We start from the raw sequence: 18703 nt of genomic DNA on the forward strand, positions 1-18703 counted from the left end.
ATTAACCACCATTCATTACTCATTGAATTAAGCAACTGCTTTATACGTTTGCCAGCCATTGTCTACGCATACTGTGTGCCATCTCTTTTCTGCACGCAATACCATCCCTTGGCCTTCAGGCCACACCTACAGAAATTAATTAACATTGCACAACAACAACAACAAGATACCAAGTATTAACAGAAAATATTCATTATTTAACAATCCAATGTGGATAGGGAGACAAAACTTTGAAATAAAAGAAATAAACACAATTGTAAATAAAAATAATTTATTCTATATATAAAAACATAATAAAAGAACAATAAATAAAAATGTATAAAGTAAGAACTAATATAATCAATACAATTTTAATACATCATTCCAATTCAATAATAGATAACAAAAGATCTATTTTAATATAGCACTAATTTTATATTAAAACTTAAAAATATAAAAAATATAGACTAGATTATTATAAAATATTATAAATTATAAATCCAATTCAATGGTATAACAAAAGATCTATTTCAGTGCTATCAAATTAATACTTAAAAATATAAAAAATATAAATTACCAATTATAATTATATATTTAAATAATAACTTATACGATAACAATACAATATATACAGTGGTTACAAAAACTACTTGCACACCATTATATTTACTATAACATTACATACTAATTAATTAAATCCAAATATGACTACAAAAATTTCATACAATGAAAATGAAATGTAAAACCTAATTCATTGAAAAATACAATTACGTACATGAAAAAACTCTTGGTAGCGACTGTATTTTTAAACATTCGAGTCTGTTTCATAATAGGTTGGAACTTCCTATTCTTTTATTATTAATATACATCATATTTCACATATTTCAATATACTTAATATTATTTACATTATTATCTTAAAACATAAATGCACACATAAATGAAAAATCAAAATTAACATATTATCTATATTATAAATAAAATACGCTTTAACTGATTGTGTGTAAATTATTATTTTTTCGATTCGTAAAGTTACAGTATAAAAACGCGGTGGACATAGAAGAAAAATTGTTTAACTTGTCTTTTATGATATTCATCGTATTTAACGTCAAATGTTTGAAATATATATAAAAATACCTGGATTTCATGGTTAGTTGTTTTTATAAAAAAGTATCTATTAATTTCAAATCCACATGTGGTTGCATGTGACATCTCATCAGAATGTACCAAGTATGATGATCATCGACATTGTAAGTTCGACGATAAAAATGTGAAAACGTACCTCGATTTTGTTCGCGATGAACCGACACGGAGATCACATTTTTCCGAAATTTTTCATAATAAATTCGGTGACTGTCTGAAGAATAGCCGCCATTGCCTTTTTGCTGTTTTTACTCATAATCTATGCTCGTCACGACGACCTAGAAATAGCAGATGGAACAACTTGACCCTTTTTAACATTCTCTGCCTAATAAAAGAAAAAAAGAAAAATAGGACAAATACATAAATTATTTGCACACGAATAAATACAAACTTTTTTCTATTATAATTATTCATTTAAATTATGAATTTAAGAAATAATATGTAAATTGTTATATTTTGCATAACTATATTACTTGTATAACATATTAATTAACTTATTAGTTACGTGTTATTTACGTATCTTATTAGTTACATCTTACTAACTAATAAAAAGAAAAATAGGCCAAATATAAAAATTATTCGTCCACAACGATACAAAACTTTTTTCTATTACATTTATTCAAATTATAGAATTAAGAAATGATATACAAGTTATGATTGTAAAATTCGAAAATTTAATTTACTTCACGCGTTTTTGTAGAATATATCAAATTTATAAAAAATATAATAATTAAAAAATTGCATTTTCTAAAAATATGTTAGTATAATAAGATAAATCAGTTATGAAAATGGTAATATATTAAAAAAATAATTCCAGCTTTGTTTTAGTACAATATACATATATGATCAATATAAAATTATTTATTGTAATTCTTTAAATTATATTTAAAGTAATTATAATTTAATATCATAATTTGTCTGAATGAGAGGAATGTATTCATTCGATAAAATACTCGTAATTATGTAAAAAATATTGTAAATCAAATCCTTTCTTGGCTGTAAAAGCGCAATAAAGAAATAATATAGTGATTTTTCTAAGAAATTAATAAAATTTCTAAAATTTGATATTTTATTAATAATATTTGTGATCGCATATATTTTGAATAAATTATTTTTGAAAAATCTGTCTCAGATTAGTTCTATAGCAAATAACTGTTTCTTTATTTAATGAAACTAATAATCTTTTCTTTTATTACAAGTTCGTAAAATAATAATGAAATTGTTTTTTGTTAATGTGTTTTTAAGAAATTTTGTTTTCATTGGTAATACGCCTTGTTATGTCGCATCCATTAAAATCTCACTTTAAGCAGTTCTTAGGTGGACAATTAACTATAGTAAACTGTATACTCAGTCTGTCAAATTGACAGGAAAGAGTGTTTGCTTTTTTATCAGTATTAAAGTACAAACGCCTATTTTAATTAATTGAAAAAAAAGAGCACTTTTTAATCATACGTGTTAAAAAAGTATGATATTTATAAAGTAATTTGTTATTTTAAATCATACCTAGAAATCATTTGTGTCCTTTTAGTTGTAAAAGCGTTAATCATATTTCGTATTTTTAACCATCGTCTTCCATTATGAACACATAGTAAGTGTTTTGATATTAATTTCTATAGAATTATTGTCGTTTAACCAATTTTACATTAAACAAAGTATCATTTATCATATACGTAATATAGAATATCATTCACGTAACTGATAAGATAGCTAGCCACGCATTTAAAATAATATTATGCTGTTTATTTTATATTTATTTATTATCCATTGTAACGTTTTCTACAATAATATTTATCTGGTATAATTTTTAGTAACAGAAACGGACCAGGTATATCAGGAAATACTTTTGATCGTTGGGTACAGATGACCAATATGCACGACGATTCTACTATCACAAAAATGCAACATCAGTTTTGGGTTACGAAACAAACTTTATCACGAAAGTTAGGTAAAAAGGAAGATGAATGTATAGTAGCGTCCGATGCAGAATTGGATGCTAAATTAGAACTGTTTCGTAGCATTCAGGAATCTTGTTCTTATTTACAAAGAATTATTGACAAATATCAGGAGCGATTGTGCAGTAAGTTATTACTATTTAAGTCTCTATAAAATAGGATTAGCTAAGGTAAAAAAAATTTTTAAATAATAAAAATGACTGTACAATGACATTAAATGTTATATAGATCTTGCACAAGAAGAAAATGCAATGGGACGGTTCCTTAAAGATGCTGGTAAACAAGATAAAACTAGAGCTGGCAAGATGATGACAGCAGTTGGAAAATCTTTATCATATTCTGGTCAACAAAGACTTGCATTAAGAGCACCATTAGGACGTTTGTATCAGGAAGTAGAAACATTTAGACAAAGAGCTATTGAAGACACACTGCAAAAGGTCCAAGCAATGGAAAAAGCTCGTACAGAGTACAGAGCTGCTCTGTCATGGATGAAAAATATTTCTCAGGAATTAGATCCTGATACATCAAAACAATTAGAAAGATTTCGTAAAGTTCAAACATGTGTAAGACAGTATGTATTGTTAATGTATTGTTAACATCTAAATTCTATAGACATTTAGATAGCTTTGAATTTATATTTTCTTTATTCATACAGAGGTAAAATAGCCTTTGATAATCTGGCTTTAGATTGCCTTCAAAAGGTAGATCTATTAGCAGCAGCAAGATGTAATATGTTTAGCCATGCTTTAGTTTTATATCAGAGTACACTTCTAAATTTTACTGAAAAATCTGCACAAGCATATTCTACAATAGCAAGCAGTTTTAAAGGCTATCAACGATATGATTTTATGGTAGTAAGAGAACTAGCTGAACCCTCAAGTAAATTAGCTCAAGAAACTGGAGGTGACGATGATCTCGATGAAAAAGAGAAGTAAGTTATAAATTTTAAAGTGTTAATAACAGAATTTTTAGATAAAATATATTTTTTTTATCATAGGTTATCAATTTTTGACATGGATTATCATGACAGTGTTGAAGAAGCTGAAGAAGTACAACCAGCCAAACAAAATACAGTTGAAATTGATAAACAAGATGAAAAATTATTGGATATTGATTATGAGACAAAAGATATTAAAGGGTTGGAAGAATTAGACATGAATTCCAGTTCCTCGAATAATGAAATTACTTCACAGTCTACGTCTAATATAGAACATAAGGAGAATCTCGATCAACTTTTTGAAAATTTAATTCTAGATAACGCCACTCATAGTAATATGCAAGAAGGAAATCAATCTGAACTTGATAGAAAGTTTGGTGAACAAAGTTTAACGATGGATATATTTAACAAATCTGATACAAATCTTAATCTGGCTGATTTCTCTTCCTTAGAAGAACAAAATTCAAGAGAGCAATCTTTACAGTTCCTCACATCCGAGAATATGGTACTTTTGAATGATATTCTCACTGATAAACAGAATGCTGATAACGAATGGGATGCGATATCGCATGATACATTTTTGCCACCGAATATATTGAAACAAAGTTTGGGCGATGCAGCGCTTGGCATTGGGCAAAAGAGCATGCCGACTATCAACATGGGTGACAAGGTAAGTAAAAACTAAATTTGTTTTTACTAAAATCAAATTAAAAATATCTGAAACACTATTATTAAATTTTTCCTATATTTTTCTTAGAAAAAAAATAAGACTGGCAAAAAAGGTAATTCCTGGTTGGATTTATTTGCTGAACTGGACCCTTTGGCTAACAATCCCATGGAAAATCTTTCTGATAACAGTAATGCATCTGCTTAATTTTTTAAAGTATTTAAAACTATATTATCATGACATATGATTAGTTGCAGTTTATAGCAACAGCCAGAAGAGATATTTTTATTTTCTCCAAATAGGATAATGCTACGAGTATTATCTATTTCTTACATTTGCACTGATATTTCATACTTATTAGTTGAATTTTAACATTCCAGATTCTTTAGATTTAATGAAAATAGCAAGATGATCGTAAGAATCAAAAATTCTTAAATTTTCGTAAATAACTTTTCAAGCTCCATACCAAAGATTTAAAATCGATGATAGTTTATAAGAGATACTAGTCATATACTTCTTTTAAGTACACTAAAAATATTTTTTTCATGATAATAAATAATTATCAACTTTTCTAATCATGTTTATAGCAAAATATGTTTAATATGAAGTATATCATACGGATACCTGTATATAATTTGTTGACATTCCACAATGTAAAACTTTGCAATCAATTACTTTTAACATTATCATTGTATCAAACAATTCATATTTTAAAAATGTATGATACAATTATTACATCATTTCTTTTTTTAATATACTGAAATATTGCATATTGTTTTCTTTTTTTAAATAAAATAAATACAACATAAACAGATTACATCGTCAGGGATATTGTTTTTGTATCTTTTCTATATAAATATAAAATGCTTATGCATCAACGAAATACAGAATCACAGTGTTAACACCAAAATATAATTGTATTTCGCATATAAAAGAACTCTAAATCAAAATCTAACTTTCATCAATAACACATCCGGAATTTAGGCATCATAAAATTGTGCCATAGCCGTTCTGACCCTGAAATGAGACAAATGTATATTAAAAATCAGAAATATTTGAGAGAAAATATTTTTATATTAATTATACTAAGATTTAATATCTTATTGAATTATTATAATTTACAAGGACATTTAAAGATGATTTTCAAACACAAATAGAAAGGAAGGTTTAAAGATTGTTTGACATACTTATCAAACAATTGGAGATCCTTGCTATGACGTAATTGTTGTAAAATACGATAAAAGCCCAGTTCTTTTAAACGTGCTTGCCGTTGTGCAGCACCAGGTTCTTCCCTCCAGACTAGGTTGCACACACAAAAAACTGCAGCAATTTGCAGTTTTACATTGCTATGCATCTAGATTTATAACATAAATGTTAGAAATTTCTGCTAGAACTTCAATAACATATTACTGAAGCATAAATTATATAAGAATCATAAAATAACACGGGAAGATATTTGTTGTATTATTCAAATAAATTAAAAGAAGGCGATAAATAAAGAATGAAATATTAAAGAAAGAAAAACAAAAAGACAAAATATTTTTTACAGACCATATAATCCATAAGTTTTTTAAGCACATCTTCGTTAGCCATAATATGATCTTTTGCTCGATTTCCATCAGCTACATTCGCTAAAATACAGAGAGCCTGCTCCTTTACGTCTGCTGGATGCCTTGGGTCTTCTAAAACTAATATAACAGCTTGCATAACGTGAGCAGCGTGTTCTCCCATTATACGATCTATGTGTGCTTTTGTAGAGAGCAAGTTTCGTAATAAACCTAATGTTTTCATCAAAACTGGTATATCTTGATCTGCCAGAAGACAAAAGATTTGATCTGTTCCCAGACATTGTAAAATTTGTAATTTTACTTGCTGTTCGGCTTGGAAAGCCACGTTCATCAATGCCCAAATTCCATTCAATCGCAATGCCGGTGTACATCGTTTTGTAAGCGAGCACAATAACTCTATTCCTCCAGATTCAAGAATTGGTTCTTTGCTTGGACTAAATTCCAACAATAAGTTACATAAAGTACTCGAGGCAACAGTTAATAAGTCAACTTCACTTTCGCCTCTACCTACATAATACAATTGTACTAATTAATAATAATAGATACTAATAGCATGATCTAATTTTGAAAAATTTTCGTTTTAGATTTATATAACTGGTATTACAAAAAATATGCAAAAAGATCTTCAATGTTCTTCAGTAATCTTGTATGATTTCATTGAAAGAGTTATGTGTAATTAAAACATTTTAAAGGAAATGTGTCGTAATTTTGTATAAATCATATTATTTTAATAATAATCCATCAAGTCTAAAAATATTATATCTTACCCTCCAATCCCTTATCTGCACCATGTAACAATTGCATAAGGGGCCTCCAAACAGCATGATCTTGAAACGTTGTTCGGAGTTGCTGAACACTTCTAGAAAGAGAATGAAGACATCTAACTGCTGCTAAACGTACGTGAGAACCTCCTGGATCCTGAAGTCCTGCCACTACTTGTTCCATAAGGCTTTCTGTCTCGATGATACGTTTCCTAATATCTTCATCATTAGCACCAAGGGATGCGAATGCCCTGAATGCAGCTTGTCGCATATCTTGTGTTAATGTTGCATCCTGTAGCTGCGCCATTGCAAGTACAATCTTGCACTTGTACAATTCATTAACATGAAATATTAACAATAGTAAACATACAAAATAGATATGTAAATCTATAATGTATAATATACTTACATGTGGATGACATCGTAATAATTCTGCAAGAGTAGGAATTAAATGATTACTAATGGAAGCTAGACGTTGCAATTCGGTATTAACTTCGGTAAGGAAAGCCAAAGTTTCAGCCGCCGCTACTCTTTCACGAGGCGGATGATCTCGATGACAAAGTCGTACCAAACAAGGTAAAGCACGATATATAATTCTAGGATCTTTGTGTACTAGAACTCCAGTTCTATGCATATATGTAACACACCTTGCAGCTTCAAGTTGAATTAAGGAGCTTTTCTCACGGCCCATTAATTGTCCTAATGCTACAGGTACAAGCCTACCCTGTGGTGTGTTACTGGTAGTTGCCGATGCAACTGTGACACATACCCCATAATTCTTATAACACATATTTGCCAAGCATGCTAGAGCTGATGATTGAACATCAGGTAATGGAGAATCCAACTGCATTGCTAATGTTTCTACCGCACCACCTTTGGCTAAAGCACTTTGCTCTTCTGTTGTCTAACAAGAAATTATTAAAAATATAATTTTAAGGATTACATAGCAAAGTTAGATTTCATTTTATCATTTCTATACCTTGCATGCTGTTGTTAAAATTGTTGCTACACAAATTTGACAAGTGACTGATTGATTTGCTAACGATACCAATCTTGGCACTAGTGCAGGATCCTGATATATTGAATGAACCGGTGCTGATGGATGTTGAAATACTGTTCTCAAACAACGTAAACATGCCTCGTTTAATAAATCTGTTATTTTTGGCTTTCCTTCTAATGGCGTTTCTGTGATAGGTGTAGATAATATAACCTGAAAAAGCAACGGCACTACACCGAGATCTATAAGTGCTAGCACATGTTGATCAGTTCCTTTAGCTAAAGAACCCAAAGTTACTGCAGCCTCTAGCCTTATATTATCTCCAATTCTATCTGATGTATCTCCAAGAAGTTGCAATAAACGAGGTACTACACCTTGTGCTATTACAGATCCTTTTTGTCTATTACTTCCAATTACAGAATTTTTTAGGCATCTAGAAACGAAAAAAAAAAGAGATCAATTATAGTTAACATAAATGTTCAATTAAATAAACATTGACAAAGTAATGGTGGAAAGTAAGAAAAACTATAAGATTGTTTTAATAATATTACCTTTTTAACACTTCTTTACACCATATGTTATAATAATTTTAATAAATAATGACCTTTAATAAACAAGTTTAGAGGTTAAGTACGATTTGTACTCACATAATAGCTTCTAAGCATTTTTGAGGATCCAACGAGTATAATTCATCGATGTAACTTCTCGAACTCTCAACATCCTGTGACACAATTGAGAAGTCATTTAATTTTCAAACTTTTCGAACGATTGTACGAAAAATGATATCTTTCAAAGCAGAAGAAAACCGGTAACTTGTTTCACCTTTACGAATTCACTCACCATGAATGGTTGCATCACCGAGACCATAATTCTTTTCTCTCGGTTTTACATAAAGATATTACAAATGTTCACTCAAAATAATTCTGCAGTATATAGTCAACTACCACGAGGAATAGTTAATTTAACAATCGACTTTGTTTGTTATGTGAACACTCACTGTTTCATTTGGTAAAACTCGCGTTCTGAAATAATTCCCAATAGAACAGTATTGGTATTATCATATAATTATCACTAGACTATAGATACTTATGCAAATTCATATTTTTATAAATATAATTTAAAAAATGAAACTTAGATATACATAATTTTTCATATTATCTGCATTTTTAAATTTCTCATAGATGTTGTTACGTTTTCATTTTGGGGTTTTAGGACGGAGGTACGTAGGTTGGTATCAACCTCACATAGAGCGCTGAACCACTTTGCTCGTGGAAGTGCGCGAAGATTAAAAAAAAATTTGTTCTTTTTATAAACGATCGTTTATTTCAACTTGTACTTTTTAATTACAATAGCAAGAAGTTAGCACTCGAGAGTCAAAATTTGAATTGATTAAAAACTCACTTCTTTCACTTTTGATCTTTAATTCCTGCCTAGATCCAGGGTCCCCTCCCCTAGGTTTTGTCTTCCTGAGTAAGTGGAGGTAGGAGCATTGCCTCTCACAGAAGACCATACCTACATGTGCGGCGATAGAGAAGGGAATAATATAAAAGAGAAACAGCAAACTTCCTAAAAAAGTTTACATAGTCGTCAAAGATAAGATATAGAGAAATCATATCGAGAAATTCGGACTCTTAATTTATGCGGCACATAATAGATAATCTAAGGTTACAGCTCAAGATCTAGGAAAGTCTACACGAAAGTTGCCGGGATAAAATACCAAGAGATTACATTAAAAAATTTGAACTATTAATTTGGCATCATAATAAATAATTTGAAGCCAGTTCATAGAAAACTGTTTGTCTTCTGAGCCATTTCCTCTCCTTATCTAGCTGCTTTCGGTGAATAATTAGACAATTTTCAATCTACGTATATAGTCGGTCAGTTTAAATTTCGTTCATAGTTTATGCCGAATGTTTCCAGATACAGTCATTGAAACCAACTTCACGCAATTATACTAAGAGCAAATTCAAGCGATAGCGTAACAATGCATAAAAATCAGCAATTTATTTATCGCGTTATAATATTTAACAAAATTTAATCTTTCAAATTTTTCTATATGAATAAAAATTATTAATACATTAAATATAATTATTTACAAATATTGGATTAGAAATTTAGAATTTATTATAAAAATATAGAAACTTTTGTATAATTTGTCATTTTGAAGTACGTAAGCGATTTCGCGCATTTATTAAGAAATATACGTAACATTAAATTGTCTAATTGTTATAAAAGTATTTTTTGTCAATTAAAAGCTTTTATTAAATATGTTTGCGGAATCTCTGTCCGAATATTTAGAAACTGTAACAGAATATATATTTGATAATGATAAACTGGTGAGTATTCTTTTAAATTTCTCGATTTCTCATAATACAACTTTCAAATTTACGTTACACTAATCGCTTACAATATTATTTTATAAAAATGACTTCTAAATTGTCTTAAGTGCATAAAATGACTATAGGTAACCTATAAATGGTTAAGCAAAGAACTGGAAGTTCACGTCAATGTAGCAAAACAAATTCTATGGGAATTTTGGCAAAGATACAAAAAGGAGAAAGATTTTAATTGCACTTTTTTGCTAATCGGAATTTTGCATGATGGTGGTATGCGAGTTGAAATTGTCAGAGAAAAAGATCTATTAACAGCAAAAGAAAAATATAGTAAAATTATTTCCGAGCATATTTATAGCCTTCAAAAAGTTCTTCCTGAGATACAACTGCTTGGGTTAACTGAAAATGGAGATATTAAATTCAGTGCCATTAAATGTATTCAGAACAATGATCGTAATGATGAAGAGATGCATATGTTCCGTTGGGGTATCATGTCAAGAGAAGTTGAATCTGTTCCTCAAGAAAAAACACAATCAATATCTGAACCAGTCAAAGAAAAAAAGATATTGAGCCCAGAAGAGAAGCAAATTGCTAAAAAGAAAAATGCTGACAGAAAAGGTTTTGATAGTTTGTTTGGGAAAGTCAATAATAAACAAAAAAGTCCACCTGTATCGTCTAATACAGAAACAATGGGAGTGGATGCTTCTAGTCATACAAAAGAAATATCTAAAAATATTGGTGCTGGAAAAAAGAAAAATGTAAAAAAGGGAGAATCAAGTGGATTTTTTCAACCAAATAAGAATCATACAAAAACTACAGATTTTTCAGATAAAAATAAAAGTTCAAATTCTTCAGATAAAGACAAAAGCACAAATTCCTTATCAGAAAAAATTGTAGAAGAGAAAGTTATTTCAAAAAGTAATTCTAAACAAAAGCAGAATGTAAGAGGGAAAAAACGTAATCGTAGCAAAGACACCAAGAATACTGTTAAAAAGAGAAAACGTATTACAATTCAGAGTGATTCTAGTGGTTCAGAATCTTCTGATAATGAACAAGGATCAGAACTAGATTTACCATCTTCGCCTGAAAATCCTCCTGCTTTTGTAAAGAAATGTTCTGTTTCTCCACCACAAGTCAAACTTGAAAATGGAAAACGTAAGGTTTTAAAAACAGTAGATAAAACATTTGAAGAAGATGGTTTTCTTGTCACAAAAAAGGTACATGTTTATGAAAGTTGTTCTGAAGAAGAACCAGAAATTGTAGAAGCAAAAAACCAAAAGAAGATAGTGGCACCTGAATCACTTTCAGAAATCAAAAGAAAGAAAAACACTAAACAAACTACATTGATGAATTTCTTTAAAAAGTCATAGCATACTTTATTATATTGCATGTTTTATAATTATTATACTTAGAATACTTACTTTAGGTTATTAGGATATTAACTAGAGTAAAATAATATTTTATGATTCTGTTATGATATACAGAATACAAATAAAATTTTATATTTTATAAATAATTAATATAAAATTTATTAAACGAAAGGAGTTTGAATTTTATCTTGAAATTATAATTATCTTCTAAGTCAGATGAAATAGATATACGTTCTCTTATTAAGCACTGTTATCAGATATGTTATCAAAGAGATGCCAAGTGCATGTTACACCCTAAGTATGAGTAATGCTATATTGGTTGTTGAAATATAAGGTCTCTAAATAACAATTTAACGCAATGATTATTTATTTAAATTTAATTGGGTTGTGTTTCTCATTGATAATACAAAGTTCTATATGTGATATATGTTCAACATGTTCGTGTACAATCCTAAGTAAGCAAAATTATTTCAATTTGGTGAGATATAATTTAAAAACAAATTCTTTAAAATTATTTATTGATTACATATATTAATTATTAATAAATTTAGCTAATAATATGTACTTTATTTATTACAGTGAATAAAGAACAGGAAATTAACTGTCATGGAAAATATTTAGGAAATAATGACATGTTTAATTTTGATTTGTTAACATTAGACAATTATCAAGTATTGAACAAACTTGTTTTATCTAAAAACAATATAGTTAATTTACCTACAAATCTATTGAAGAAGTTACAATCTTTAAGAAGTTTAGATTTATCTGAAAATATTATAAAAGAAATATATACAACAATGTTTATAGACTTGAACAATCTCGAAGATCTAAACCTTTCTAAAAATGCATTAAGAATTTTTGATGATTCGTTGTTGGAAGTACTTCCTGCATTGTTATCATTAGACCTTAGTTATAATCATATAAATTCAATAGAATATTTAATGAACAAAACTACAACAAAGATTAATACACTCGATCTTTCTCATAACAATATATCCAGTTTATCTAAAACATTTCTAGAATCATTAATAAATTTACAATATTTAGATCTGTCATTTAATAGAATCCATTCTTTAGAAGATTGTAGTCTAACAGTTTTAAATTCTTTGAAAGCAATTCATATAAATAACAATTTTATTGTTACACTAAATATGCAAGCATTACCAAAGACATTGATTGAATTACATTCTGGATATAATCAAATTTCGGAAATACTATACAATTTGAATTATACCGAAGTATTAAATCTACAGCACAACAATATTTCTGAATTACATGCAAACATAATAACAGATAATTTACAACATCTGAATATTAGTGGAAATATGTTATCAAGTTTTCCAAATGTTATATCTGAAAATTTGAAAGTGTTAGACATATCTAACAATAAATTAACTTATATTCCTGAAGTAATATCTATTAAAAATTTCCCATTACTGTTCCAATTTGATGTTAGCCAAAACCCTATTGAAAATTTGACAATTAGCTCTGATTTAAAGTTAAATTCATTTATTGCAAGTAAAATGAGTATGTTGAAAGCTATTGATAAAGGTACATTAGCAAATTTGAGACCACCATCGAATGGTTGCATTCATCTTACTATATCCAATAACAAAATGTTGTCTTTTATTCATAAAGATGCTTTGAGACACATGACTCTCTGTTCAGTAAGTTTCAAGCTACTATTTTAGAATATTGTCCAAATAAGTTTAAGTTACCTAAGTAAATAATTTTTTGTTATTAGTTAGATTTGAGTAATAATCAACTTTCCTATGTCGCAAAAGAGCTGGTTGTACGTAACAATAATTCTATGATATATAGTGTTAATCTACAAAGAAATCCATTTAAATGTAATTGTACACTACAATGGATGTTAAGTGATTTGGTTCCACAACTTTATTCCATCCAGCCCCATCTTTTAGATGATTTAAGGTATATAACCCATAAAATTATTATTAGAAATCATTTTAATGCTTTGAATTAAAATGACGAAAAATAGTATACTAATTATTTTATTGTGTTTCTTTACATTACACAAGGTGTGCTTCGCCTCCAGAAATATCAAACATAAGAATGGTACATTGGTACGGATGGAAAGACAAAATTTTTTGTGTTGATACATCAGTTTTTAAAGAAAATCTTGCAATGAATGTTGCCAATGTAATGTCTAATGAAGTAGTACATTTTGATTCTAGTACTGGTTTGCTAGTTGTTGTAGGAATAGCTACAACTGTATTAACACTTTTAATAGTAGGAGGCATTCTATGGACACAAAGAATAGCCATAAGAAGAAGGAGAGTCAATAGGAAATTTTAAAGTTTATCATTATTTAGTGTATAAATTTATTTGTCTTGTATATTTTTAACACATTTCTTTTTTAATTAATAAAATTTTCTTAAATTTTCAATATATTGATATTATACTCAAGATGTACTTTTATTTTCAAAGTGACTTATGTAATAACATATAAATTATATTATCTCTTAAATTGATTAAAGTTAAATAATGAATGGAAATAAATTTATTTTCTGAATTAATTTATACTTCAAGAATTATCATTTATCTGAATACTAAACATTGTATAAGACTGACAAAGTTATTAGTGAACACACAATCAAATGTTAATATTCACACAAAAATTAAATTTGTTGGTAAAATGATTTTCAATTAAATGGTTTTCAATTAAATTTAAATGTTATTGAAAAAAAATTAATAAATAAAATGTTATCTTGAACATATAATGTGTGTATAAATACATGTATAAGAATATATATATATAATAATATATTTATCAAAACATTAAAATAAATATATATTTCTAATTCACACATATAAATACATTAGTATTCGTATAATTGTATATATTTTTTTTTATACAAAAACAGCCCATTTTCGATGAAAATAGTTAACTAAGACTATCTAAACATTTCCTAAAAATACCCTACGTATTGGAAGGATTTAAGGTCTTATTTAGTTATTCACAAATTTCAAGTGCATGACAGACACTTAACTAAATTTAAATCATGATATTTCGATGATCTCAAACATTGCATCACTTCCAATATTGCAATCTTAATATATGTTTTAATAAAATATTCTCATAGAAGATTGATCCGCATTAATTATGAGCTAAATTGTGTTTGTAATTAAATTGTTTGATCACAATAAAGATTAATAACTTATCCTGATACATTAATCTATCTTTTTTTTTATTTGTTAAGATGGACAATTTTTAAAATGTAATCATCGCTTTGGACGTAAAGTGAGCTTTGCAATTTGTCTTTATATATCGTCTATTTGCCAGTGACTAGACGTCACTTGGACTGGAGGATTTTCCCTCAATTCATTTAAAAAATTACATATATTTTTGTAATATCGAGGTTGACACCACGTTTCATTGTGTGTACCTCCTGAAATCGAAAGTATTTTTTTACACGGACTTTTACAGTTCTTGTAAAGTTCTTGCATCATACGTGGAGGCACTAACGTATCCGCTAAACCAGAAATAAATAATGTAGGTACCGTTACTGACCGCACTTTGAGGATGGACAGATACTACAATACAAAATGACTCAACTAGAAATGATTCAACTGAAAGAAACTAACTTATAAGAGAAATTATCTTACCTTATTTTTATATAAAAAAAGGGGTAAATATTGTAAACATCTCAATCCAAAAAGTAGCGCAGCTATATCAGGAATGCTAGTAAAAGTGTTCTCAAGAATAAGACACCAAATTCTTTGTGAATTTTCTGGCTTTGTAGCTAAATTGACAGCTACAGCACCACCTATAGAAATATTAGAGCATATTAAACATACACTATAAAACTCATAAAAATGACTCATTTAAAAAATATAAGTACCTAATGATCTACCAAATACGATTATTTCATTAGTATTTATATCAGTTCTACTAGATAAATAATCAATTCCTGCACGAGCATCCATGTATAAACCTTCTTCAGATGGTGATCCTTGTGATAAACCATAGCCTCTATACTCCAACATTAAAATGTTACATTGGATAGTATGGTATAATCCAACTGCATTTTTTAGTCTGAAATATAGTTCTAGAATTATTATCTCATATTACAAAATAAAATTATATGATAAAGTGGCAAAAGTCACTGACCTATGTCCTACATTACCAGCATTTCCATGAAGAAATAACAAAGTAGGCACCTTTTTTATTCTATCCTCTGGTTGAGAAATAAAAAACATGTGTAACATGGTACCATCCCCTGATCTAGTATAAATGCTTTGATAAGGTAAATTAAATATCGAAGGTGCAGGAACATATATCCGAGAATTAGCTGGTGACTCTGGACGATAAACAAGTTGATCTTCTCTATGATACAATATACCTACAATATATATTGATTAAGATACACACCTACCATTGTTAGAAACATAAAAATTTGATAGAAGACATTAATAGATATACCTGTAGTAGCAAAACAAAGTAGGAAGAAAGCAGAAATCCCACCGTACAACCAATATAGAAGGAAACAGGCAAGTATATAAGTTCCAGAGAAAGCCCAACATTTGATAGCTATACTCCCTAATAAACGGATGGGTTTGCTTCGAGCAAGTCTCATACAAAATGACATGATTGTTACGTAGTATTTTCAAAAAAATGACTAATAATCATCTAAATCACTCTTATATTCAGTAAGTGTACAACATTGCACATCTTGATTTGATCATACTGCTTCACTGAGTCAAATATTCCAGTTATCATTGAAGACTTTATAACCTAAAATTCGTATCAAAATTTTATTTTATAAATATGATCCATTTCATAAAAACTTTGGATTTGTATTGATAAATAAATGCATTTCGCTTTTCAAAGAAATTTATTAGATCAGAGATTACATAGTATAAAATGAAATAGTTTCAATTTTTGAAGAATTATGAAACATGGATTAAAATAAATATTGTTGTTACATGCTCAAATATAAATCGATAAAATAGTATAAATACTGAAATATAAATAATAAATTTTTTATAATAAGCGATGTACTTCATAGCGTAATTTCATGTTGGACAAAGATACGTTCATACACAAACACAAAACAAATTGGCGGCGCGATCATAGTGTTACATTTAGAAGATAGTATTGCGAGTTTATCACGTGTCATCGTGAATGTCCAATGCTGTATTCTGATTTCTGATTACTGTTAACCGATTCTATATGTATATCTAATACTACCTTACGTCTTTATACTCAAGACGAGTCTCACTGTTCACGTAGAGTTCTTCGTTTATTTACGATTAGAAATTTCAGTGTTATTTTAAAATTACTTATAAATAATGGAGAAAATACTAGTCGAGCCTCGGGATGGAACCGTAGTGTCATGTTTGTCTAACCTTCTTCAAACGAGTGCTGAAGAAGCACTTACTATTGGTGATACGTTTAAAGTCGGACTATCAGGTGATATACTTCTCACATAAACACTATAAATACAAAAATGATAAAAACAGATGATTAATCATGTCCATTGAGTGTTCCATCCTTATAAGATATATTTTAAAGAAAATCTGAAAGTAATATTTGCATTTAAAATACGTACATTTATAGGTTATACATGCTGTAAAAAATTATGCAATTAACGAGATTTTATATTTATTTCTTTTTTCATTTGATTCCAATTTAAGCGAGCAGGTTATTGTTCTTACAATAATATCTTTTTTCATTTTTTTATTTCCAATATTTAATTTATACCTCTTACATATGCCATTTATACCTCTTACAAGAACAAAAGTTATTTTTTTACATTAAAATATTAAACTAATAATAAAATTTTGAAATTATTTGTCAGGGGGGTCTTTGGTACAATTATTGGTTGACAGTTTACCTAATGTTACAACTGATTGGAGTAAATGGTATTTCTTCTTCTGTGATGAAAGAGTTGTTCCTTTCGATAGCAATGATTCTACTTATGGAGTATATAAATCAAAGTTGATTGGAAAAATACCAATAACTGAAGAACAATTTATAAAAATTAATCCTGATCTGTCTGGTAAAATAATATCTTTCAATCTATAATCTCTTTCTTCTTTTTTTTCCCATAAAATAGCAGTTATATAATTACATTATTATACTTATAGCCGAAGATGTTGCAAAAGATTACATTAAGAAGATGTCTGTATTTTTCCCTCCTGACCGTGTTCCATGTTTTGATGTGCTTCTTTTGGGATTGGGTCTAGATGGACATATATGCTCTCTTTTTCCTGGTCACAAACTTCTAAACGAAGCAAGCTTGTGGGTTTGTCCTATTAATGATTCTCCTAAGCCACCTCTATCTCGTATTACTCTCACTCTTCCTGTGATAAATAATGCAAAAAGATGCATATTTGCTATTACCGGATATGGTAAAGCTGGAATTGTTAAGGTGATTATTTCATTGAAGGTTAAAGGAAACTAATTTTTAAGTTATAATTCATGTAAAGTATTTTTATTCTTAATATTTAATATCTAACAGCGAGTTTTGCAAGATAGAGAAAATTTGCCAGCTGCTCGTGTTCAACCCCACAATGGAGAATTGTATTGGGTCCTAGATGAAGATGCTGCAAAATTTCTAGAAACAGCCTAAACCACATTCCATTAAATTGACTATGACATTCCATGTTAATATCTTGTCCTAATGCTCAGCAAATTTTTTGAGCTTACTTTTATATACGTATGTGCATCTTACTTAAGATACCTAATAATAGAAAAGTAACTAAATGACATTTTTTGTAATTTATTGCTCAAAGATTGATATTTGTTTATTGTGATGTTAATATCATTTGAAATATATTAGGTTCTGTTACATATTTTAATATTAGTTTCCAATATTTTATTTTTTCATCTCAATTTGTAAACATTTAATTATAATGGGTATAAAGTATAATAAGGTAAAGCATTTTTATACCACATTACTCATTCATTATTATTATCATCAAACTGCGGTTTATGCTTATTATATCATCTTAATAAATTTAGAAAATCATA

The 18703-nt window shown here is 28.4% G+C and overlaps 6 protein-coding genes across 13 annotated transcripts; 4 read left to right on the plus strand and 2 right to left on the minus strand.

Annotated features, from left to right (window-relative positions):
- The first annotated feature begins 2428 nt into the window (after positions 1 to 2428).
- On the plus strand, positions 2429 to 6473 carry ICA69 (islet cell autoantigen 1-like protein). 3 transcript variants are annotated; one of them, XM_033341509.2, is made up of 6 exons: positions 2429 to 2584; positions 2930 to 3198; positions 3302 to 3644; positions 3729 to 4004; positions 4071 to 4680; positions 4768 to 6473. In XM_033341509.2, exons 2-6 carry the CDS (start codon positions 2982 to 2984, stop codon positions 4882 to 4884), a joined length of 1563 nt encoding a protein of 520 aa, XP_033197400.1. In that variant the 5' UTR covers positions 2429 to 2584; positions 2930 to 2981; the 3' UTR covers positions 4885 to 6473. The 3 variants fall into 3 exon arrangements, with proteins under 3 accessions (XP_033197400.1, XP_076483924.1, XP_033197399.1); XM_076627809.1 differs by having other exon boundaries at positions 2455 to 2600; XM_033341508.2 differs by having other exon boundaries at positions 2574 to 2709.
- LOC117160634 (armadillo repeat-containing protein 8) lies at positions 4788 to 9123 on the minus strand. Of its 4 annotated transcripts, XR_013061850.1 has the most exons (9): positions 8844 to 9112; positions 8651 to 8724; positions 7986 to 8436; positions 7416 to 7910; positions 7013 to 7331; positions 6229 to 6752; positions 5865 to 6031; positions 5302 to 5694; positions 4788 to 5205 (listed from the first exon to the last, which is right to left on the minus strand). XR_013061850.1 is itself a non-coding variant. In XM_033341507.2 (8 exons), the coding sequence occupies exons 1-8, from the start codon at positions 8868 to 8870 to the stop codon at positions 5658 to 5660; spliced, it is 2067 nt and encodes a 688-aa protein (XP_033197398.1). In that variant the 5' UTR covers positions 8871 to 9118; the 3' UTR covers positions 4788 to 5657. The 4 variants fall into 4 exon arrangements, 3 of the variants coding, with proteins under 3 accessions (XP_033197398.1, XP_033197397.1, XP_033197394.1); XM_033341507.2 differs by having other exon boundaries at positions 4788 to 5694; positions 7013 to 7304; positions 8844 to 9118; XM_033341506.2 differs by having other exon boundaries at positions 4788 to 5694.
- An 840-nt stretch (positions 9124 to 9963) lies between these two features.
- LOC117160718 (DNA polymerase delta subunit 3) lies at positions 9964 to 11706 on the plus strand. Its single transcript, XM_033341655.2, has 2 exons — positions 9964 to 10339; positions 10468 to 11706. The coding sequence occupies exons 1-2, from the start codon at positions 10271 to 10273 to the stop codon at positions 11704 to 11706; spliced, it is 1308 nt and encodes a 435-aa protein (XP_033197546.1). The 5' UTR covers positions 9964 to 10270.
- A 314-nt stretch (positions 11707 to 12020) lies between these two features.
- Positions 12021 to 14113, plus strand: LOC117160717 (uncharacterized). The gene is made up of 4 exons (XM_033341654.2): positions 12021 to 12161; positions 12286 to 13373; positions 13451 to 13638; positions 13746 to 14113. The coding sequence occupies exons 1-4, from the start codon at positions 12065 to 12067 to the stop codon at positions 14020 to 14022; spliced, it is 1650 nt and encodes a 549-aa protein (XP_033197545.1). The 5' UTR covers positions 12021 to 12064; the 3' UTR covers positions 14023 to 14113.
- A 380-nt stretch (positions 14114 to 14493) lies between these two features.
- Bem46 (abhydrolase domain containing 13-like protein Bem46) lies at positions 14494 to 17054 on the minus strand. 3 transcript variants are annotated; one of them, XM_076627878.1, is made up of 6 exons: positions 16919 to 17054; positions 16151 to 16462; positions 15839 to 16070; positions 15570 to 15763; positions 15334 to 15494; positions 14494 to 15261 (listed from the first exon to the last, which is right to left on the minus strand). In XM_076627878.1, exons 2-6 carry the CDS (start codon positions 16314 to 16316, stop codon positions 14989 to 14991), a joined length of 1026 nt encoding a protein of 341 aa, XP_076483993.1. In that variant the 5' UTR covers positions 16317 to 16462; positions 16919 to 17054; the 3' UTR covers positions 14494 to 14988. The 3 variants fall into 3 exon arrangements, with proteins under 3 accessions (XP_076483993.1, XP_033197542.1, XP_076483996.1); XM_033341651.2 differs by lacking the exon at positions 16919 to 17054 and adding an exon at positions 16730 to 16857; XM_076627881.1 differs by lacking the exon at positions 16919 to 17054 and adding an exon at positions 16771 to 16840.
- Positions 17000 to 18531, plus strand: Pgls (6-phosphogluconolactonase). Its single transcript, XM_033341653.2, has 4 exons — positions 17000 to 17140; positions 17529 to 17729; positions 17818 to 18101; positions 18192 to 18531. The coding sequence occupies exons 1-4, from the start codon at positions 17020 to 17022 to the stop codon at positions 18300 to 18302; spliced, it is 717 nt and encodes a 238-aa protein (XP_033197544.1). The 5' UTR covers positions 17000 to 17019; the 3' UTR covers positions 18303 to 18531.
- Positions 18532 to 18703: the final 172 nt, after the last annotated feature.

Source organism: Bombus vancouverensis, chromosome 1 (genome assembly GCF_051014615.1).
Source record: "Bombus vancouverensis nearcticus chromosome 1, iyBomVanc1_principal, whole genome shotgun sequence".
NCBI lineage: Eukaryota > Metazoa > Arthropoda > Insecta > Hymenoptera > Apidae > Bombus > Bombus vancouverensis.